This window comes from Strix uralensis, chromosome 7 (genome assembly GCF_047716275.1).
Source record: "Strix uralensis isolate ZFMK-TIS-50842 chromosome 7, bStrUra1, whole genome shotgun sequence".
Classification (NCBI taxonomy): domain Eukaryota; kingdom Metazoa; phylum Chordata; class Aves; order Strigiformes; family Strigidae; genus Strix; species Strix uralensis.
The window spans coordinates 19,387,905-19,412,105 of record NC_133978.1 but is presented as its reverse complement, the minus strand read 5'-3'; the positions used below and the strand labels follow the sequence as shown (position 1 = coordinate 19,412,105).

Genomic DNA, 24,201 nt, shown 5'->3' with positions numbered 1-24,201 from the left:
AATCCCTTATAATTACACTAGCCATTACAATTACACTTCTCTATTTAGTTTCAATAACTTCCTGACCAAACACCATATTCCTGTTTAAGAGGTAACACTGGATGACTTGCCTCTTGGTAAAGCAGATTCAGTGTCTCTGCAGACCTACTTCACAGGTCATCCACAGTGAAGTTTAATTAGGGAGTCTTTATATAGAGAAAGAAGGGAGAGAACACACCTTTTCTGGGATGAACACAGCAAGGGAGGGTGATGAAAAAAGGTATCTTGAGTGGCAGGACAGACTTGGTTGGCTTCTGGGCAAGGAGTTTAGAGATGAAATTTGGTAGTGACAGAGGATACTGGTGCTGGCCAATCCATTAAGCACATACAACACTACTGTAATAGGTTACCGTCTAAAGTGTACTGGTGAGGGGGATATTGCTATCCCAGTATGGGAAAGAGACAACACCTTCTCTGGTGCACTGGACTTCATTCTGATTTGTACCAGGGGATACAAGCTGATAAAAAACAAATGCAAGCAATAAGGGGTTGTTAGCTTTCTCTCTCTGTTCAAACCAAATACCTTATAAAGAACATTTTGTCATGATAATACAAGGGGGGGAAGAGAAAAACAAGTCCAAACAATCCACCTTTGCCTAAGCAGAAAGTTTAGCACAGGGCTCATTGCTGGGAACAAGTATCTAGTCAGAGTTGGCTGCAGGTAGATAAAAAGAGGCCCTATCTCCATGGCCTTTTGTTACTTGATGGGACATTAGCTGGAAAGTGAGTGAAGTGTAATACCAATGACAAGGAATTATGCCACACATACTAGAATAGATACTAAAAGTACTTGATAAGCATTTTACTCTCAACAGAGTAAACAGCAGGATATCAAGGGGTTTCTATATGAAGCAAGGATTCAGAAGGAACAGATTTGTTTGTCAAAAAGCAAGAGCCCCAGTGCCCACATCTAGCTGCTGGGACAAAAGTTCGGAAGAAACATGCTTATACACGTCCCATGTAGGTCCTTTTCTAGAGGCTCAGCCTTGCTCCTTTTGACATAAAAGATTTTAGGAGTAACATCTAAGGAAATTATAGCTCGTAAGCAAATATAGCCACCAAAATGTCTCTTTACAGGGACAGGCACCAAACTGGGTCAGAAGGAGAGTGCCTTGAACAGAGGGCAGAGTCATTCAGAGACATGGCTTCAGTCCTCCAGAACAAGGTGTTCTCAGCCTTAGCACTGCATGCTGGTACTGTGCTCTAAAGGGCAGTGAGGATATGCAAGCTCTGAATAAAAACCTTACTCAAAGGACTCTTTTCAGCTGCTACCAATTGTTGAACAGCAGCAGCCCAAAGTATAACATGCCTCCACTGTATTTATGGTGAGACAGGGCAAACTAGAAGACATACCTTCTATTATTTTGACAGAATGAGGATACGGTCCAAGACAAAAAGAGACTTATGTTTGCAAAAAGTTATTGTACACAACATTCATTGTATTTACAAGTGTGGGTTACTGTACCAAGACACAGCACTCACCAGCTCTAAGAGAGCCTCTCAGCAATTGTCTGAGGAGGATAAGCACCACTGTTCTGCAGCAGCAAGGATAGGATCAGCCACAGGTACAGATTAGACATGCACCCCATTCACCTGAAGGATTCCAGGGGAACTTTGGTACAGAGACCTTCCTGTGCCTTGCAGCATCTTTGTAGGTATCTTGTAGGTATGAACGTACAGGATAAAACAGGCTCAGCCTTCACCGACGTATTCAGTAGTTCTGGCAAGCAGCAAATAGCAGGTTGAATAATGCCAGTGAATGAACCTGGGCTCTGGACTGCAATTGTCTGTAGCATCAAAGTGTTGAAATGATCCTTGGCACATCTTTGGCTCAGGCCAGCTAATGCTCTCCAGAACAATTTCCAGGCACAGGTTGGGAGCTAGAACAGACCATTCCCAGAGCCACTGCCTGTGGGCAGCTTGTCTGCGGTCATCTTATTTGGGAGAATAGAAGAGGTTAATTGCTGGGCTTCGTTCCACTCTGTAGCAGCTGGCATCAGTGCCAGAGAGTGGTCTCAGGCACATTTAATGCACCAGGTATAGATGTGGCTTGTATAGTTTCACCACAACTGCTGATAGTCATCTGTCATGAGATTCTTCTAGGAATCCTCCCTGCTAATGGGCAAATAGGATGTAAAGACAAAACTGCCTAGACTCTTCACCTCTGCAAGGAGGAGAAGGAAAGCTTTTCTAGCAGTGCCATTCAAACAGGAGTCTTAAACAACTTGTGGAAGCAAAGAGCACGGGGCAGCACATCTGTGGTCACACAGCAGAGGAGAAACCATTCGGGACAGTAACGTGTGAAAGACCTGGAGCCCACATCATACTTTGTCATAGGCATGATTGCCTCATGTCCTTTTAAGGGAAAGTAGGAGGCAAAAATGAATAAATGCAGAGTAAAGTGGCTTGGGCAGTGAGAAAGGAATAGTTTAACAAGTGGTTAAAGATTATCTGAGAGTAAACATAGAGTACAAATCAAGATTCTAATAGTTAGAGGGAATGGCATAACCACCGACCCAGTCTGCTCTCTATACTTGTTTTGGGAGGGAGTTCCCGTGTAAAGCTACTTCCCTTGCAGATAGCTCCAAGCCCTAGTGAGGCACAAGGAATTGTGAACCAGATCATTAGCTGATACAATCAGCAATGGTGATTTGCAACCACGATAATATGGTTTTCTGTTTAGGCCACCATCATTGTCTGTGAGGTCTTATTCCCCCATCTCTGCTGGGAAGGAAGAGCAGAGCTCCCCTTCCAAGCTCTGCACCTTGCTCACTGCTGTCCCTGCACTGTGCAGAGCTTGCAGCTCCTCTGCCAGACAGCAGCTCTGGAGCCCCCCACATTCTTGGGCACGTGGTGACTGCTGGGCCCAGCTGCTCCTTGGAAAGTTCCACCAGCGCCGCAGCCTGCGCTCCCTCACTGGCAGCCAAGGGTGGCACCTGCCTAAGTCCCGACAGGCCATAAAACATGTCCAGGAGCACTCCCAAAGCTGCTTGAGGAACTCCTTCTGCAGCACTGGCAGACATATTCGGCCCTCCAAAACCAGCATTAGTGACTGCTATAGACTAGGCTGTCAGGAGTACTTTTTTAGGTGTGACAGTAAACACTTGTGAAAACAGATAAAGAACAGCCTGCCCACTGAAAAGGGGAGAGGAAGAGAAAGTGCTTGCAAATCTGGAAGCCATCAGACCTATTTGGGTTAGAGCTGGCACCTCCATCAGGAAAAATGTCACATGAGCAAAGGTGAACAGGACAGAGCAGCCAGGCCGTGGGTCACAGGGACTGGTGGCACGACATACAGGCAGCAAGGATATCTGCCACAGGAGACAGTAGAAACAGTGAATTGTCAGCAGGGAAACATACAGGAGAAAGTAGGGATATGTGAGAAAGAGGTAAAAAGGACGCTGTGATGAATCGCTCCTAAATGGCAAAACAATTCTTGGTTTTAAAAGCTATACAATCCTGTGTCACTGCTTCCCCTAATAATTCACTCCATTGCTGCAGAGTAGCTCTACAGAACAGGGAACCGAAAGGAGCGTTCTGAGTTATCACAGCCAATCCCTCATTATTTCAGATGCCATATTGTTTACTTCAGTTCATAAACTGATTGCAAAAGGTTTTGAGCTCTTTTTCTAGATTGGAAAGTTGTTGCTGAACCTCCCTGGTTAGTCGTTTTGTGCACATTTGATCAGTGAAATACTGTCCTGTATTTGAACAGTGCTGCCGGTATTTGCCCAACGTCTATTTGTAGACAGCAATCATATCTTTCAACCTTTTGCTACGTGAAAGAATCCTTCTCTCCTCCCCTCCTTTTCTATAGCTGTTCTACCTTACATTCATTTTTCTTGAAAGTGGCTGGCTCCATAGGTGTGATATTTCCAGTGAATTCCCACTTGTGCATTAGACAATAACATCAATGCCTTCCTATCTCAGTTAGATACAGCTACCTGAAGCTCATTTGTTTATGTTTGCCTTTTTTAATTCAGAGATGCATCTTTTGCTGTCTCATTATCCTCTTGTGATCCACTAATATGCCCAGGTTTTTCTCCTCTACTATGAGTACCAGCTGGAAAGCTTCCAGTTTCCACTTATTTCTTCAGTATTACTTGTGCATGAGACTATTCTGGAGGTAAAAGTGCCTTCCTTGCTTTGCATAATAAGTAACTGGGTTTCCTTCTCATGGAATAAACCTTGTTTTGCAGCAGGTTCCCTAAAGGCAGGTTTGCATGCACTTGCACTATCTTAAAGCTGCCCTGTTCATCGTCATAAAAATTCTTTCCCTAATATAGTTCTATGTTATGTTTCTACTTTGGTTCATTATAAGCTTATGTATCATTATGAGCTTATGTATCATTATGCTTATGTCCTATCTTATGACTTTTCTCAGACTAGCTATTTTACATTTTGTTTAGTTTCAAGTGTATTTGATACACATATCCTTATTGCAAAGAAATCTTCCAGGAACCTGATGGTATTGTTTTCCCTTACTCTCTTTTCAGAATGGGTGAAGCTTCATTTATAGCTTCTCCTTGCAAGGAATGCTGTACCTGTCAGGACCATGTACTTTTCCCTCAGCCTTTCTAAAATAAAAATCTTGCTATATATGGATCCTTTTTGTTTCTTGCTTTTATGCTTGTTTTGTTCCTTTCCTGATGACTGTTTCTGGCCAAAGATTTGTTGTGTTGCCATGTGCACCACAGCTACTGAGCTGTACAAAATCAGCTTTATTTTGGTAACGGGTAGTGTAAAATCCCACTATGCTTTATCTGCTTCACTAGGTAAGACTGAAAAGATTGATTAGGAATCACAATAAGCCAAATATGAATGCACAGTAGTTCAACTGATTCCACTTAAAAGGACATTGCCGTCGCTAAGAACAAAATAAGACATTTTCCTTTCCTTTTTGGGTTCTTTACTCTTTATTTTCCCCTTTATATGTTTCTCTAGTTCTCCATATTCCAATTTGTCCTAATTTCTGCAGAATTATTCATGTCCTCTGTTGATGTTTGGTCCTGCTGTGTATCTGCCTGCTGAGCATATCAACATCTGCTGTTCTTTCACCTTTCAGTTGATATTTTAATACAACCCTAATTTAAAAATCATCTATTCTTTCTCACTGAGAGCTCCCCAGACACTAATAAATTTTCTTTTGCTTCTTCTTTTGTCTCACCCTCCACTCTTACAGTATCTATGAGATACCACATTTTTTATGAGACTGAATTCTTATGGTACCCCTTTAATGTACACATCAGTATCCTATCATTCATATACACATCAGACATTTTTAGCACCTAGACAGAGCAAATGATCGTTTAGGTGGAACAAAATAGTCAGTATGTGCTCTTGTAGGCAAGTTTAAGACAAAAGGAATAGACATTTGCAGTTACAGATCTGGATGCATATAGTCAGTTGACATTAATACTAGCATTTCAGTCTTGCTTGCTATTTAAATTTGAGGGTTTTTTCCTCAATATCCACTGGGCAGTGCTGGAAAAAGCAATGTGTGTTTCCCTGATCCTGAGGCAGGCAGAACTGGTTTGGATCCACAAGGTTACTTGAACATGAAGCTAGTTATATATGGCCCAAGAGGCTGTCCACAAGGTATATCACTTCAGCATTTTGCTCTAGGTGTGTCCCTGAACACATAAACCACAGCGAGTCAGATGGCACAGAAGCTCTGTGGCAGCTGGATCCAGCGTTTGAAGATACAGCTGCTTTTCTACCCCTTTGTGTTGGCTGGTCTGAGGTTTAGAATTGATCCCTTGCTTGGTCAAATGGTTTAAACCACAGCTATGCATCCTTCCAGTCTGTAGAAAAATGGGTTCACACCCCACTTCCAACACTCTAATTTATTTAGTTATGTCCAGTTAAATACTTTGTGCTAGAAAGGACGGTTTAAAATGCATACGCTCACTGTACCTTTGGAGTTAGCTGTAACTTGAAAAAAGTCAGTAATTTAAGCCATCATTGTGAACAGTTTATGACAGAACAATCAAGTAGTAGAGGCCCACCAATGTATTTGAAGAGGATAGAGAATAATGCTGCAAACATTCTAATGTCATTAAATACCATCTCATAAAAAAAAAAAAGCATACAGCAGACCTGAAGAATTTTCAGGAAAACAAAAAAAAACTACCCAGAACTGCAATGAATGATTGAATTTATCATAATCTCCATATAAAGAAACAATAAAAAGAGGATGAAGATGTAACCTTTAGAAAGAAGAAAGGCAAGAAGACCTGTGACTGAGTAAATTGATCATGTAAGATGATGAATTATGCAGGGATTTGTAATACAACAGGAACAACTCAAACAGGAAATCCCACTTTGTGCAATATTTAGTCTTTGGAATGCATGCCTGCTTGATGTTATCAAATCTTCATTAGGAAACCATATAAGATTTAGACACAAATTTAGCTGTTCACAGATAATTATCTGTTTATGTGTCGGGTAAACCACCAGGACTGTCAATTCCTATGTACTTTATAGGGCCTGCTGATAATCAGCTGGGGTGAAAGAATTTCCGTCCACATTGCATTACCAGAAAATCAGGTGCATTGGTGAAGTTTACAATTTCCTCTGAAACACTTGCAGGAAACACAAAAGAAACGGGAAGCAGGAAATGGAGTGACCATTAACCTAGTCTGGTCTAGCAATTCCAGCATCTCCACATAACTACGATGTATACTGTTTATATATAACTTGTTATACTTGATTCATTGCCACTTACCAGGCCCAAATTAGCTTTTTATCACTCTTTTTCATCCAGAAAGGTACATAGAAACAATTTGACTTGGCATCCAAGTGTAAGCATCTTTCCTTAGTGACTGTGATTCTTCTAGTCTAGAAGTTGAAATTGCCTAAAGTGACAGCATTGGAATCCCCTGAGACACCAACTTTATCCACTCAATTATCTCCTGGCACCTATCAGATATTCATGCCTGTATCTCCTATCACATTTTCTCCACATTCAGCCATGTTCCTGTTCTGTCCTTCTCCATTCTGTCCAAACAGGTTTTGCTGTAAGAACCAAAGCACTAATATTTCTGTTCTGCTAAGCTAAAGTTTTCCTGGTCTCATATGAACACTTCTCTTTCTCCCCAAGAGTCCTTTCTTTTACAGCAATCAGCTTACTAACAGACTCTCTCATTTATCTAATCTGTCTTTCCATACATGCACAACACATCCTTCACCGTACTAATGAACACTGTGTTGTTATTTGACCTTACCTCTGCTGGGCAGACTCAATCTCAGTGACACCTCCCTCTGACCACACTTCCCAGTGCTGCCCAATGGCACTGACCTCCTGGATGGAGGACGAAGAGAGTGAATTGCTCATCCAACAGGAGTCCCAGCTCTAACAAACCAATAGAGAAACAGACAATACTGCCCTGTTTCTCTATGCTGTATCATATGGCTACAATCTCTGGCCAGGCTTCTTAGCCATGGGACCATTCCCATCTTTGGCTCCTAAAACATCCAGACAGACAGCACTAATGATGTTAGAGGTTTGGAAGATGCTTTGCTGGCAGCATTTTGGTCCAGGCTTCATCCTGCTGATGTCAATAGCAGAATCCTAACTGCAGAAGAATGAAGAGTTGATCTTTCAACTCAAAGAGCTGAAAAATAAGATTTGAACTTCTACTCTCTGCATAGTAAGAGGAGGACAATTTGGTTATTTCATGACTCCTGGGGGTGTATTCTCTTCTAAGCAGTTTACATTCAGATATGATCTACTGGGTTCCTGGTAAGGTTTAAACGCCGTTGCATTTAAGACAGTATCTATGGTCACCTGGATGCCATGAAATTCTGGACAATAATAGCCCAAAATGATAAGTATAATTTCAAAGTCCTGCTTGAAGAATGACATATATTTTGAGCCTCAAATGCATTTGTATCAATTTTCCATAATTATTTTTTTTATGCAGTATCCAAGTATTGTAAAATATATATATATTTGTATTGCTAGACTTAAGGTATGACACCCAGTCCTGGGTGACAGCTACTTCTACTTAATACCTTTCTGGAAGTGTTACTAATCCTTGAGCAATATCTCATTCACCTTAAGGTAATGGCTAGGTCTTGCTGCTGTTCAATCCTAAGTAATCTCTGTGAGACATCCAGTACCTCCTCCCTCTTCAGTCCTAGTTTCTTGTCTACTTGGGGAAAAACAAGAGTCAAAACAATCCTAGACCCTACAGAGTTTATGCGGACGCTGAAAAATCCCATTTTCCTAACAACCACTGATGCCAGATACCTGTTTCAAGGATATTGATTCTTCCTCTTCAGCACCTGAAGCTCTACAAGTACATGCAGAAGTTGTTTTCCTGGAGAAAAATCATCTTTCTCTATGTAAGAAACATCCACTTCAGGGCCAACTATGGGATTCCAAACCATTTGGCAGAAGTCACACAAAAACAGTCCTTGACCTGGGGTGAGCCAAGTGACACAGAACATTTCATTTTAAAATTCTCTGTCAGAGGCACAGTCTACTTAAGGAAACAGAGGGAGCTGGGCATAGCATTTTTTCATTCCTGCTGCTGGGTGCCTTCCAGTGAGACATCCCAAGATATCATTGTGTCAAGGCTAATGCAGCTGTTAAGAGCTTAATAAACAGAGGACTTTTTTTCCTAATTTTTAAGCTACTCAGTAGTCTTTATGAAAAGCAGACAGTAACAGCTGCTTATCAAGAGTACTGCAACTCAAGGTTTATTCCTTATTTCATCTCCCATCCAAACAACTGCTTTTCTTCAATTCTTGAAATGGAACCAATCAATATTTGCTGCTTAGATCATCAAAAATATTCACTTCAGACAGTATTGAGAAAGTTTCACCAATAGAAGAGACCCTAAGAAATGTGCATCTATTTTGAAAGCTGGAATATAGTAATGAAGTGTTAGGGACAGTTGAACTGAATTACAAATATGGCTTTTGTTGCTTTAAATAATTTTTTCTTTAGTTGGATGTCTTACAGAAGTACTTAAGTTTTCATATTTGAGCCCTTTTTCCTGCCCTGTCACTGTGGTTATATCTCTACTGACAACTGGAGAGAGTTGTACAGATTATAACATGTCTGAGCTGTACAGACCTGCACTGAAGCAGGTCTTCACCTGACACTTGTCTCTACCTCAATAGCATCTATTTCAGGACCCATATCCCATCCCACACTCTGCTTGACCATTCCACCCAAGTCTTCCTTTTAAGATCTGCTGCCACAGTAAGGAGTTCCTGCATTCCTTAACAGTAGTGAAAGATGCCCGGCTCAGTAGGGATATCTGAGTTCAGCAGTGTGGGAAAGAAACAAGTCAACAACTCTGCCCTCACAGTTCACATCTCGAGGTCCTACCTTTGACACTTGAAGGGGCCTTTTCTGCTCTGAGCCCCCTTGCAGCCTGAAGCCCCAAGGGGCACCTCCAGACAGAGTGATGAGCATTTCTTCTTCAGCTCCCATGATTTCTGTGCTTTGGATATTTTGTCTTCCCAACTTCAAAACAGACTCCAGTTCTTAACAGGCGGTATCTTCTACTCCCATCTTCACAGTTCACACCACGACTCTCCGGTCCCCCAAAAGGCCCTCTGCTCACTTTCTCCTTCAAGTTAACACACACACAAGAGGAGAGTTGAGACTGTCAAGCCCAGTCTTCCCTGCTCTTCTGGACTCTCAGCTGCTGCTCTGCCTATGATTAGACATTTGATTCTGCTCTTGGTAAGGGGCCAGAGTTGTCATACACACGTGTCATGTCAATCTCACCCTCTGTGCCCCCCCATACACACCATGGATCTCTCATCGAAGCGTGGCTGAAAATAGCACACCTCCTGTCTCTCCAGAGCTTTGTCTGACACTCTTAAAGCTGGAAGCATTTCAGTAAAAATTTTATTTCCACTTCCCATTCAAAATGCAAACCCTAGAGTCACCAAGCACTCAGGATTCATTAGCATGAGTTTCACACAAGGACATGACATAGGCACAAACTTCTACTAGCACCTGACCCTGAGAAACTGCACCAAGCTTGCAAGTGATGTGCTCTCCACTTGTGTGTTCCCTGTGCAGCTAGTGTTACTACACAGTAGCACTATCTGTCTGCCCTGAAAACTACAGGCAGACTATAGACGTAATGTGCTCCCTCTGCAGCTTGCTGCTCCCTGACATCTCCTACAGCCACTCCTAATATTAGACACTGGGACCAGAATAGCCAGGATTAGCTACACAGGCGGGATTCAAACAGTTCTGTGCGGGGCACTGTGTATATAGACTCCCCAATGGCCAAGAGAATGGCTTTGCACCCAGGCGCAAAGAGAATCTGAGAATAATTTGGGTTGGAAGGGACCTTTAAAGGTCATCTAGTCCACCCCCCCTGCAATGAACAGTGACATCTTCAACTAGATCAGGTTGCCCAGAACCCTGTCCAACTCGACCTTGAATGTTTCCAGGGATGAGGCATCTACAACCTCTCTGGGCAACCTGCTCCAGTGCTTCACCACCCACATTGTAAAAAACTTCTTCCTTATATCTCATCTAAATTTACCCTCTTTTAGTTTAAAGCCATTACCCCTTGTCCTATCACTACACCCCCTGATAAAGAGTCCCTCCCCACCTTTCCTGTAGGCCCCCTTTAAGTACTGAAAGGCTGCAATAAGGTCTCCCCAGAGCCTTCTCTAGGCTGAACAGTCCCAACTCTCTCAGCCTGTCCTCATAGGAAGGATGTTTCATCCCTCTCGTTTTCATGGTCCTCCTCTGGACCCACTCCAACAGGTCCATGTCTTTCCTGAACTGTGGAGTCCACAGCTGGATGCAGTACTCCAGGTGGGGTTTCACCAGTGTGGAGTCCTTCACTGTTTTCTCTTCAGGACCATGACACACAAGACCTCCTGGCTATCCCAAGCCACCTTAATCCCTTGGAGTTGTAAGAGAAATAAAATCTATGTTCCCCCTTTGCTACAGGGCTTAAAATATAATTTTCTGTTAAGATCCAGAGGACAAACATCTCTTCCTTATTCTGAATGTGCTTAGCTTTAACAAATACCTTACCCATCTCTGTGACACCCTTGCACCCTAACATTCAAAGGAAGCAGTTTTGCTGGGAGCCCATTGCTCGGTTGACTACTCCATTGCCAGTATTACACCACCACTCATCCAGTGCCATTGCACGGCGCTGGTGGGCGCACACCAACCGAACGTTACCAGCTAGTGAACAACTCCTGCACCACCACTGCGCTTCGGGGCAGAGCTGGCCCTGGCTGCCCCCCTGTCGCAGTCTGTCCCGGGCAGGCCGCCGGCAGCCCACACGGCGAACAGCGCCATGCCCGGCGCGGGCAGAGGCTCAGCAGCGCCTAGCGGCGCACCCGGCCCGCCCTCAGCCGCTCTTGCAGCAAAACGCTCGCTCTCGGGCTGTGCAAGCTACCGAGAAAACGGCCCCAGCGGCCCCGTAAGAGCCCTCCCGCCCCGCTCGGGGCTGCCCTAGGCCCAAGGGACGCGCACAGCGCCCGTCGGGCAAGCGCGGCTCCGGCCTAGGCGCCCCGGGCCGGGCCGGGCCCATCAGCGCAGGCCGGCACTCCCGGACGGCCGCCGGGCGACGCCACGGCGCGCGAGCGCTGCCGTAACAGGCACACATGGCCGGGAGCGCGGCCCCTGACGAGCGCCCCCGCAGTGACGTCAGCGCCCACGAGCGGAGGCGGTGCGCGCGCGCGCTCCCCGCCTCACGGCGTCTGCGCCGCATCCGGGCTCTGCCGGGCGGGGCGCGGCGGCGGCCGGGGGTTGGCGGGGAGTGCGGACGTGGCAGGCGGCGGGCGGGGGAGCGGCGCTTCCGGGGGAGCGGCGGGCCCGGGAACCGGAAGCGGGCCCGGCAGCAGCGCCGGGAGCGGTGGGCAGCGGCGGTGAGTGAGGCCGTGGAGCGGCTTCGCGGCGAGGGGGGGGCTCCGGGCCTGCCAGCAGCGGCCGCACTGGTGACTGGGGCGGACGGGCGGGCGGCTGGCACCGCGCCCGGCGGCCCGGCTGGGGCCCGAGGCGCCGCTGCCGCTTCCTTCTCCGCCAAGGAGCTGCGGCCTGGCGGCGCCCAGCCGGGTGGCCCGTCGGGCCCGCCGTGCCTGCGCGCCACGCCCGGCCCCTTCAGGGGTCCGGGTCTTCCCTGGTAACCTGTCAGAGCGGGAGCGCCCCGTGCCGCCAGCGGCCCGGCCCGGCCCAGCGGGTGCCGGCATGCGGGGCCGGGGCCGGTTGTCGGCGGGGCATTCTCTAGGGCATAGGCTGCCCCGAGGGGAATCGTCGGCGTCCCGGTGTGGTGCGGCGAGTCCCCGGGGCTACGAATCGGGCCGTCGGTCCCTCCCGGAGAGCCGAGCGCTTTTTTTCGGCCCGGGTGTGCTGTGAGGCAGGTACCCCCTCTGCAACGTCCCTAATCCGCGCTTCCTTCCCCCAGTGTTTGTGTTGCGCTGTTGGAGGCTTGTAAATGGTGGTCATCTAGTGTGGAGACCTAGCGACTGAGTTTTGTTGGATTTGGTAGTAAAACTCAGCGATTATCTGTCTCTGGCTTTGAAAAAGGAAGGAGGAAAGGAATAGAGACGGCATGACCAAAATACAAGTGTAGTCTTGAAAAAGCAGTTATATGAGATGGACTCTTGCTTTCCATGCAGATGGTGCTTTAAACATGTTTGTTTCGTATCATTGGAGTTTGCTTTCACTCTTTCTGAGCAATGCTCATTAGAGTAGAATGAAGGTTAGTTTCATTTCTTTTTATTCTTGAGATGTACTTGAGTATTTTACAGTATATGTGTGCGGTGTCTTAGCTCTGAAATCTTTGTCAGAGAGGCTTTGCAAAACCATCCAAACTGGGTCTCCTTGGTAACTGTCACACTGTAGTTGAAGTTCAGTTTAAATTTCCTGGTTGATAGAAGTGGTTGCCGAAACAGGTAAATTGTTTATACCCACACCAGAAGTTATCCACTAGAGTTAATACTCATATTGTCATGCTAAAATACAGATTTTTTTCAATTTGATACTCAGTGTTGATTTTTAGCCATTAATGTGATAGTTCCATAAAAATATGTTTAGATCCTTTTCTGTTACTGGGTTCCTTAGCCGACTCTACCAGACGTGGGGGGGATGTTAGAGGGAGTGAAATCACCATCTGAGACATAACATACAATGCCTTTTTTTGTTGTTGTTGTTTACGAGCAGTGTAAAATCACACCATTAGAATGACTTGTTGCTGATTTTGTTCTGAAGTCTTTACTGTTTATTAATATGAAGTTGTTCTGAGTAGGTTTAGGCAACTCTGACTTTAACCTTTTGTTTTTTCTTTTTACCCCCATCTTGTAGAGTAGGTGTTTTGGTTATGGGGTGGATAGAAATATACATGGCCTAAAACTCCAGAGCCTTTCTCTTTAGAGGAGACTTACCTTTGGTCATGTATATACACTGTCTGTGGAAGCATAAGCATTTCTATCAGTTTTTGTGTGGAAAAGATTCTTGCCTCTACCCTTTTCTGCCTAAAGCTGTACCACTCAGGATTCTTCATTTCTGTAGATAGGCTGTGAAGTGAGTATCGATATATGGAATATTTCTTAATATGCTGTGACATTCACTCCAGGTTCTGATTTCGTGGCTGAAAGCTGAGTTACAGCAGTGAACAGATGTCCAAGAGTTGTTTGATACTTGTACCTCTTTGAATGTTTTCTCGTGCTACTGTAGGGCTATATTTTCTTCCGGTAACACTTATTATCAGAAGGAGGGTCAAAAATCCAAGAAAGAATTGAGGGTTGGCTAAGGAAGGGCAAGGTACAAAGAGTGACTAAAAGTGATCAACAGCAAGGTCTCCACAGAAGAGAGAAGTTGGATGTGTCTTGTTCTTTAGATTTGAAAAGCTTTATTAGTGATGAATTGTGAAGATAGAACTTGTTCTTCTATGTTCAGCAATTTGTTCACTGTTGACATAGAAAGCACTTAAAGACAGTGCAAACTGGGCAGTATGTGTTAGGAAAAGCTTTTTTCTTTCTTGCAAGCAATGGGAATTGCGTAATGCATGTCTGTGTAGAGGAAGTCAGAGTACAGAAATTTTGGATGAAAGATGGTCAGTGTTACAACGTATGTGAAAAAAACTTGTTTAGCAGTATAACGTGTTTCTTAGTCTTATTCTATATATTCCTATTCATTCATTCTTCATTCTGGCCTCTTCCCTAAACTTTAAACTCCTTTTGTAACTTTTCCTAATCAATTATACTTGTGCAAAGTTCACAGAAGTGAGTCAGATAACTTCACACATTGTAACATGTATGTGGAGCTAGCAAAGGAAGAGAGAAATCTTTCACCGTGATTTTGCTGATGCTATATTTTCAGTGACTTTTGTCTTCACAGGGTTGCTCTCCAGAGGCAATCCCCATAACTGAGCACTTCTGAAATATTTTCTTAGAGCTTTATTACAGAGATAGAGATATAAGTCAGTCCCACAAGGAGACCTAAGTCAACAAAGAATGTAAAATGTTGTTGAAGTAGAAAGTCTGGTGGTGGTGGCAGGGGTTGGAAATAGTGATAGGTTTAAGGTTAGGTCAAGACTAAGTGTTTTTTCTGTTGAGTTTTTAACCGCTTTCACTCTTGTAGCTTGTATGTTGTATTGGACCTTGCCCAAGATAATGAATCAGCCTAACAAAACAGGGTTTAATGTGGCCCTTCTTTAGAAGAACATGGAAGTGATTACACCTTAGATGTGAACCATGATTTTTATGTCTTGAAGCCTGACAGTCCTCTTTGAATCAGCCCAGGAAAGACTGGGCTGCAAAAATCTGCTCCAGTGCCTGTTGTGTCAAGGAGTTCTAGCAGCTAATCTATCTTTTCTTCTCCTGAAAGTGTCTTCAAAACTATGGTGGCTTCTGGACTTTCACTGATATTCAATTGTAAAGTTTCATTTTGAAAACTGTGTCTTTTACCTCTCATCAACTGTTAAAACATGTTTCCAGCAGTAATTCAAAAGGCATAGATGAAGAAAATATTACCTATGGTGTGACAAGCTGAGAGTCTGCCCAGATCGAAAGACAGAACACCACAAAAATACAACCAAATAGGAGGGGCAGTTCCAATAGTGCCATTTGGATTGATCTGGACAAATGTATGGAAGGCATTTGTTATAATGGCCTGAGCGTTTCCAGATCAGTTGCCAGTCTCTGACTTCCAGGATATGAACTTCTCTTCTAGGATTTTCTGTAAAAAAACAAACCAGGAGTTTCTTTTATCTGAAAAGAGCCAAGTGTTCCATGAGTGCTTGTAGAGGACCTAGTCAAGCTGTTGGTGAAACAAAAGCAAGGACATCTGCCTTTCAGAATAGTGTTCTTAGTTCCAGAGTCTAAGCTTTTATAAGAATAGCATAACTTTGCTAATTCTTCAGAAAATTGCAGAATGGAAGCATTAAAAGCACTGTAGGTAATATCCTGAGTTGGTGTCTGAGGGTGCTCATTGTCCCCTTCTGTCCCATCTTTTGGATATGGTTTTGATTTCTGTGTTCAGAAATTAAGTAGACATATTTCCTTCAGTTACAGCATAACATAGGAGGCCATGCTGTTATTTTGGGGTTTTTTTTAAGGATCAGTCTTCCCAAAAGTTGAAACAAACAAGCCTTTTATTTTACCAGGACTAGTAAAAAAAGCACTAGCATCTTTCTGAAGGAAAGTAATTTTGCTGTATGCATTTCCTTTAGAAGGCGATCAAGAACTGATGAGATCAAGCTTTTCGGTTTCAAAAGGGAATTAACAGTGAACGCAGACCATAAAAAATGATGAATAGGCAGTTTTCAGTCATCTGGGAGATTTGCTGATTGAAACAAGCTCATATGAATCACTAGGTTTTTTTAAAAAAAAAAAAACAGACCATAAAACCTGCACTGTAGTCTGCTTTGTTTGGATACTAAGGAATCTGGAAACTATTATAAAAGTTAAAAGATCCCCACCCCCATATGACTGTGTATTTTTTTCCCATCAGTTTGTTGCTGATCATCACTGATTGTCTGTCTTGTATAACAGCTTTCCAGTATGAATTTTAGCTGTGTAACTATTTTGACCGAAGCTTCCATTGTCAACTGCCATTATACAGAGGAATAGAAAACGATATAGAGTGACTGTTTCATGCTTTGCAAGAAAATTGTTTGCTATTTATAGTAATGACCATTTGTTGTTGTAATATTTTCCCAATAGCATGGGCCCTGCTTATTTGAGCTTTGTGTATCGTAACTGCTGAGTAGTGATATGATGTTCGACAGCATGTTTTACTATTATGTTTGGCTTAGTTTTGGTAATGTGTTACTACATGCAAAGGAATACCCTCAGTATTTTTATCAAGTGAAGCAGCCTCTTTTCTCCATTTCTCCCTATCTAGTGTATGTATTTAATTCTTTCTGTGACTTTTTTTTTTCCCTCTTCATGTCGTAAGACAGCATAAAATTCTTCCTTTCCCCATACCTCTTCAAGTGACCAGGTTCTAATCTGCATATATTTTTTTTGAGTGGAGACAGAAGGAATGCTGTTTGATACAAATGACTTGTATTGAGGGAGAAGGAAAATGGACTCATTCTCTGCCTTCTCAGAGGTAGATACTCCTGGCCCTGCCCTTTTTTTTATATTCCGCATCAGTGATGAGCAAGCATGCCACTAGCCTTACGTTTAGAGCAAGTCGAGCAACTGAAATAACGAAGCAGCCTTTTCCCCAGCTTCAGCACTGGGCTTGTTCTTGAGATCTCCTCCTCCTTTCCAGCTCCCTTGTTGACCCTCTGCCAGTATAGAGCAAGCATCACTTGTGCTATGGTGGAGATTAGCCTGTGCTGGCTGCCACATGGGCTAGCTAAAGGTCTGAGGTATATCTGCCTTTCAGTTGGGACACTTGAGTTAGAAACATCTAAAAAAATTTTAAAAAAACCTTCTCCTGCCCTGTAGTAATTCCTTGCTCAAACATTAGATTTTTGTCGGTGTAACTTGTGAAGAGTGTCTTAATGATTATAGCTCAGGAGGTATCCTGCAGGATGCTACTGCTTTGCCTGCAGCTCTTCCTGGAGGAAAGACCTGTTTGTAGGAGCAGTGACTAGAAGCCAGGTGTCCTCATGCACAATCCAATAAGCAATAACCAGGGGCAGGAAGAAGAGAAAGCAGCCCTCCTGCCTTGCCATGAAGCCCTGCCTGGATGTTCCAAGATCTGTGGGTAGAGTAGTCATCTTACTGTGTTCTCCCTTCCCTTTACCTTTGCAGGAGGAACTCTTCTGCTTTACTGTTTGCACTGAACAGGAGGTGGTTGGGGGTAGGTCTGTGATTGAAATGTGGTAACGCCTGCCTGGGGAGGAAGAGGTTAACCTTCAGGGGAGCTTGGGAAGGGAGCAGGTCCCAAAGTCCAGATATCCTGGCCCCATGTCTGGTCAGGTTAGACTGTTCTGCAGAACTAAGTCAAAGGTGTTGTGGGAAACCAAAATCTTTAGAAATTACTCTCTTGCTGTCATGTTTATCATGTGTAATAATGATTAGAAACACTGCAGTCTGATCAAAAATTTTGTCACGCTGTTGTAAGCTGTTGCAAATAACATTATATCTTACTTTCAAGAGCAAATTACCTTTAAATATTTAAGATAACTTATTTTTCTAAACAAAAGCCCTATCATTACTTTTACACAGCTTGAAGAATAAAAATATAAAACTTCATCTATTTCCTTTCATATAGTTTAATATCTAATTTCAGAGTAAGCATTAGCATTCTTAGTATTGACATTTGTCATGTTTAAAAGCTGTAGGAGATTAAATGGAGTATGTGTATATTATGCTAGCTTTCTTCTGTAAATAATTAGATCGCTGTGTTGTGATATATGTATTTTCCCTTTTATATATGTGGATCTGAAAGAATTTCTATGTGGATGGTTCTTACAAAGCTGTGGTTATTTTAGTATCTTTGCTGTACAAATGTGGTGTCAGTTGTTGAAATAATTCTTTGACGCCATGTTTTTGGTAATGTGAAGAACCAACCTTAGCATTGATTGGCATGCTTTCATCAACGTGTAAGCAAAACAGCTCGGGTGTTTGTTATCTACTTGAGGTAAGCTGTAGATTCCTCGTTGGGATTTGCCTCAACTGGCTCGTGGCTGTGGCAGCTGTATGTCTCCTCTGTGTTAAGATCTACTATGTATCTTTAATGCACAAGTTCATCGTAGGGTTTGGAGCAAAATATGAGGGCAACATTAATTACTTGCTCTACCGTAACTTTGCATTTTTATATAAACTGGAGGTTTTTAGTAAAAAATTGTTCTAAACACACACTTCTTTACAGTGTTAGTGTAGATAGTCTTAGCTGAAGAGGGTAACAGTGACATACGGAGTGTCCAGAGGAGTACAGGGGATGCAAAATGTCCTTGAGAAATAGACCAGAACGGAATCTCCTGCCCATGAAGTCATCTCCTTGGCTCTCCACAACTCAAGGGCTGTGAGGCTTAGCTGTCTACTGGGTACCATGGTATTGTAAGAATTGCCTGCTTGGTTTGGGGTCTCCCAACAGCAATTCTGTTTTTCTCTTTACAGAGTTAGTCTATCTCTTTATACAGTTAGAGGAATTGGGCTTGCATAACTTTGCTAAGAAACATCTCTCCTGTCTCTGATGCTCTGTTCCAGGTTTTACATTTTTGTATAACTCCTTTAGGGGACATCTTTGCCTGCGATGCTTTTCCATTTTAAAAGTATTTCTTAGGTGAATGTGCTGCTTTTGGTACATCTTCGTTTTCTGAAATTTATGTATGTAACAAGAACTTTAAATCGTCTGTTGTTTAAAAAGCTAAAAAACCCTATACTCGGTCCTGTTCTGGATTTGATCAAACACTTCAAGCAGCAGCCTTTGTGGATGGTGAAGTGTGTGAAAGCTGAACTTGTTCAGTGTTACTGAAGTGTTATGTTAAGGAATCTCTCGTCTAAATCATGAAATCTGTTTTCTGTTGCTCTGATGTTCTGTGAGGTGGAAGTAGTTCATAAGGTGTCTCGGGAAGCTTGATAAACATCTGCTATGGAATGGCAAATTATGGTTTTTTTTTTTTTTTCTAAGATGATGATCGCAAGTCTAACCAGGATGAAGCAGTGAGTAAGTTGATTAGAAAACATAGTTTCTGAAAATACTGTTTTCTGACTAAATCTTGTAAAGCATTTATCTTACTTTAAAAAAATGCTGTGCAAGAGTAGATTACTATTCATTTTTTACCTTCCCTAGTATCTGAGAAGCTCTCATCTCTGTGAAAACAGTAACGAAGTTGGCCAGTTTGGTTTTATGTCTGCTAAAAGTCATTTTTTCCCCCCCTTTTTGCAGGTGAGATTAGTTTGGGGATGTGAATACAATGAGTGTAAACCAGCAAGCTCACACAGGGCCTCCTTACGGGCAACCTCAGCCTGGATATCAGGGATACCAGCAGCCTGCCTACGGAGGACAGCCATTGCCAGGAGTTCCTCAATCACAATATGGAGCTTACAATGGTCCAATGCCAGGATATCAACAACCAGTCCCTCCACAAGGTACTTCTCAGTCAAAACTTAATGATTGATCATGTGTAAATTGTTGCGTGCATGGAATTTTTCTGTATACTTCCTATTACTAGTCTTTATTTTGTGGTAGCAATTATCTTTTCTTCTGTATGTAGCTTACATGATGTTAAAAATCATGTTATTCCTGTACATTCTGAGGTTATTGTTCTGTCATTTGTCCATTTTAGCAGGGCTTACTCTTCTTTTTTAGCTCATAAAATTAACATGTTGAGAAGCACAGACAGGTTTTTTTTTTCAGTATGTCCCTGCCTGTGTGGTACTGAAGCACCTGACTAGGACAGTCTTCCTGATGAGGTTATGTTGAAGGGCAGCAGTTATGGACTGTAACAGATTTATAATTGAGACTGCCTTACATCACAGTGCAGAAAGATCTGCACTCCATCCTGAAAGATTAAGACATAGAACTCTAGGATGAAACTCTAGTATTTGGAGCTATTCTCTCTAATGTCTCTGAAATCAATAGAAAGGTTGTGGACATGTGGCAAGCTAGTGTGTTCCAGAATTTCCCTGGTTCTGCAGGATCATATCACTTGTTGGTTTTGTTTGTTTAAAAAAAAAAAGAAACAAAGTATTTTAACTTTTTTTTCCTGTTTTCAAAAGAAAGACTAACTTAAAATTACTGAAGAACTTTAGGAGCCTTTGTTTCTGAGTACCTGAATTGCTTTGGGAGATTAATAGTGACTTTAACATCTGAAATGTAGGGAAGAAAATAGCACTGCTTTGAGGAGAAATATTTCTGCCTTTCAAAATCACACAGATGGAATTCAGTTCTGCTGAGATAAGCACAATGTGAACTTCCATTCTGAAATGTTCATTCAAATTTCATTTAGATATGCTAATCATGCTAATGGTCTCTGTATTATTCTCCCTTCCAAGTACATCTTGAATTTTTTGCAACTTCTCGAATTTAAACCAAACTCAACGGGAAGGATAGAACAATCAAAGTGCCTATAGTTGTCTTGAAACTAACAGAAGTGGGAGACTGAAATTTGGGAGCCGAATAATTGCCCTGTTGGTTTTTTTTGTCTGGAGTTAACACGGTAATGGAGTAGAAGAAGAGTTAGTGTGGTGTGCCAAAGAATGGGTTATTCAGTTGCTCCATCTTCCTTCTCTTTCCTTAATCCTCTTCCCCCTCTCAATAAATCTCTTCCAACAACACTTTTAATTTGCGAGTTTTGAACTAATTTCACAGAGGATTTTAAGTCCTATAAAAGTAACGAAAATCAGCACTGGGCAGAGGAAAGAAACCCTGCTTCCTGGGAAGACAGAGGCAGAGCTCAGCCATTGAGTGCTCTGTTTGACTGCTCAATGTAGCCATTCACTGACTAGTGTTTCCTGTCCCATGGAAGGAATGGGGACAAATTGGACTTGCTTCAGTGAGAGAGAGGAGATTCAAGAAGGACAAAGATTACTATAGATTTGTTGGAAAAGTTTCATCAGTACAGCTATTTATAGAAAACAAGTTTTGGCTGATAGTGTGAAGAATGTTTAGGATGTTCGTAAAAGAAACTGAGGAGCATCTTCCATCAGATACTTCAAGAACTTTTCAGACTTTACAAGTCTGAAAAGGATTTCTTTTTAAGGGAATTAACTTTTTCCCTTCTGAATTATTTCTGGTTTGTCTTTTTTAATTTTATAACAACAGATACGGGGTTCATGACAGCTCAGTAAGGACATACCTAGAAAGCTTGATAACGTGCATATAAATTTGTGCAGATTAAAAATGCAGATTTTGTTTGTGCAGTAATGACTGAAAGGTATTGTGACAGTGAGGGCAACAAGGTGGTCTCATTTGGACAACAAATATATATTGCACTACTATATTGCACTACTCTTAAGTAGTATCTCCTGTACTTTACTGATAAATCAGGCAAAAGCCACCCATGGTTGGTGGAGATTTCTCTTCCATCTTATCTTCTGAGACCATCCTTCCTAGACTTAGCAGACTGTATTAAGGAAATCTCCGTTATCAAGTTGTGCATTTTGGACCTGTTAATTTAAGTCCAGGATTCCTGTCTTTAGAGGGAAGGAATGTAAAACTCGGAGTGCTAGCACAACAGCTGGAAGTTGACCTGTTAGTAGCTGCTGAATATGACATCCAGGTGGAAGAGTGGCAAACAAACAATGCATTTATCGAAGACAGTGGACAGATGATAATGAAGATAGTGATAGTTATCCTTTCTACCCCCATCTCTAACAGATTATGTTTATTGCAGGTCTTTGTAGCAAGACCTTTTGTAGCTGCATAACGTAGAGGAGAGACAATTAATTTCAGAGGCACTAGAGTGACAGGAATTTAGTGGACAGTGAGGGGTAAAAGGACAGGAATTTACTGAACAGTGAGGGGTAAAAGGAAAACTGCCAATGTTGTTCTGTGATCTCAAAGTAGTTGTCTTAGTGATTTATTTAAAAAATAACAATAAAATTTCTTGGAGGACTGCGTGGAGAAGTGTTGGGAGCTGATACCATCCTCAGTCAGGGAGTCTTTCACATCTGATTTATGTGACAACCCTAACTCTAACTAATGGAAACATGAGAATACTTTGTCAGTGATGCTAGTCTTGCTTGGGACCAGAAGTAGAATACTGTGCTGCTAGCTGAAAATACCTCTTTCTTGCTATGAGAATATTGAAAGAACCGGGACGAGTCTTTCAGTCAGTCTATCAGTTTCCTTCTGATGATATCATGCAGTTGAAAGTGCAAACACAATTAATTATCTGAATGCCATTAACAATTAGGCTGCTGCTGGATTGTTTTACCTAGACTCAGTTTATGATACTACTAACACTTGTATTAACAGTAATATATGAACTATGTTGATAATATGTGTGGTAGAACAGGTGAGAGGGAGTGTAACTTAAGGAATAATGTGGTAAATGTGACATGGATTTTACATACATGATATTTTCTGCACTGCAGACTGTCCTCAGCATTGGAATCACTGTCTCTTGGTGCTTTCTCTCAGGCTTGATTTACTAGTGTATTCTGTCTTTTCAGGTTACTTTCCTTCCTTGGGGTTCCCTTCGAAGGGCTCTCCTGTATCTCTCAACTCTGACACTTCTTCTCTTGCACCTAATTTCATAGGTAAATGGTGTCCTTTCTGTGGGAGTGTTTGTGCTGTGCCGCTGCTTCTGTGCCAAGTTCCCATTTAATATGGGTATTTATCTCAAAGGTGTGGGTACCTGATTATTCAGGCAGAGGTGGGTGAGACACTTCCCAATCTATTTGTAGGCAGCACTGTAGAAACATTAATAGGATATGAAGAAATAATCCTAGTAGAAGTCCCTTATGCCTGCAGATTCATAGATAAAAACTGACTTGTGACTAATGTTTTCTGAAGACTGATTTCAAAACCTGAATTGTCTCATTCAGGTTCTGTCAGGGAGAATCCTTAGTTGAAAAGAATGCAGTCTCCCACTTGAGAGAGAACTGAAACGCAAGGTTTGAAACTATAGCATTGCAATGAAGAAATCAAGTCTCCCCAAGCACCAGGAGATTGTTTTTGGAAGTCATGAGATTTTTGTAACTCGTGCCTTCATTTAAGGGAGAAAATAAGTTTTTAGCTTCATTGGCTATAGCATAGAAACCAAATATATGTTTCCAAAAGCTGTGGCTTGAAGAAGGAAATATTTCTGCAAAGTTGACAATCAAGATGTAAGAATTGGAAACACTGCAAGAAATCATGTTGTATTTTGCCTTCTTTCCAACTAGTGGTATTTTGGAAGAGCTGTTTCCAGCAGTGTCAATTTATTTAGAAGATTAGGGGAGTCAGAACTGGGCCAAGACCAAGTCTCGGGGCTTTGAGTGAAATCACAAGCAGTTCCCATTTTGCTGTAATCTACCTCCATTTTGAGGTCTGTGATGAGTAAGATCAGTATCTCAAAGGTGTTGAAGAGGAACTTCAGGATTCCTCAAGAGTAATGAATCTTGAGCTAATAAGCCACTAGGTATTCATACCTGTTCAAGTGAAGTTTTTTCAGTGGCTATTTGAGCAGTCTGTGGTAGTAGTTACAGAAGTATATTTGTGACAAGACCTAGAAAAAGATGACTTCTGAAGCTTTTTCTGAAGTAAGCGTCTATTTGTCAAATTGTATGCCTGTTAAAGTTGAGGGCGGAATAAAGTTCACTTAATGTTTAAAAAAAAAAAAAATATGTAGGATCCCTCCAAGAATTGGATTAAATATGCTTTTGAAGACAAAAGATAATGCTGAACAGTTTACATGTACTATCAAAGGGAAGAGATTCCAGAATAGATGAAAGTATTTCGGATTAACTGAAAAGGTATCACAAAAGACATTCAGAAATAGAAATACCATACAACATATAAATAGAGACTGGGAAATACTTAGCCAGAGGAACAGTAAGTTGAAGGTGCTGTAACAGCACCTTAGAAAAGACAAGATTTCATGACATGAAGGTATGTAAAAATAATAAATGTCTCTGGAAGTAATTAAGTCCTAAGTCTGAAAATGAAGAATGGGAGGAGGTTTAAAAGAAAAAAGCTCCAAGAAATTACTGGTTATTCATACAAGGTCTAGTTAATTCCTTCCTTGAATTTGTATCCACAAGCTTACTAAGAATTACATGTAGCAGATAAGATAAAAATATATATGAGTTGACACCTCATGCTTTGGT

At 42.2% G+C, this 24,201-nt stretch overlaps 2 protein-coding genes across 8 annotated transcripts in view; one reads left to right on the top strand and one right to left on the bottom strand.

The window, feature by feature from the left end:
* SYNPO2L (synaptopodin 2 like) overlaps positions 1-11,118 on the bottom strand; it is a 41,741-nt gene extending 30,623 nt beyond the window's left edge. The window contains exons 1-2 of one of the 3 annotated variants that reach the window (XM_074874653.1): positions 11,066-11,118; positions 9,383-9,626 (exon numbers count right to left, since the gene is read on the bottom strand). In XM_074874653.1, coding sequence (XP_074730754.1) covers positions 9,383-9,487 — 105 coding nt within the window. In that variant the 5' untranslated portion in view covers positions 9,488-9,626; positions 11,066-11,118. Of the gene's footprint in view, positions 1-8,293; positions 8,309-9,382; positions 9,771-11,065 lie in introns of those variants that run through there. The other 2 variants (XM_074874652.1, XM_074874655.1) reach the window with 2 other exon arrangements.
* A 720-nt stretch (positions 11,119-11,838) lies between these two features.
* The window catches only part of SEC24C (SEC24 homolog C, COPII coat complex component), a 46,100-nt gene continuing 33,737 nt past the window's right edge, over positions 11,839-24,201 (top strand). For 2 of the 5 annotated variants that reach the window (XM_074874649.1, XM_074874647.1), the window contains exons 1-3: positions 11,839-11,910; positions 19,334-19,536; positions 22,564-22,650. In XM_074874649.1, the coding sequence (XP_074730750.1) occupies positions 19,362-19,536; positions 22,564-22,650 (262 nt within the window). In that variant the 5' untranslated portion in view covers positions 11,839-11,910; positions 19,334-19,361. Of the gene's footprint in view, positions 11,911-12,385; positions 12,403-19,333; positions 19,537-22,563; positions 22,651-24,201 lie in introns of those variants that run through there. The other 3 variants (XM_074874651.1, XM_074874650.1, XM_074874648.1) reach the window with 2 other exon arrangements.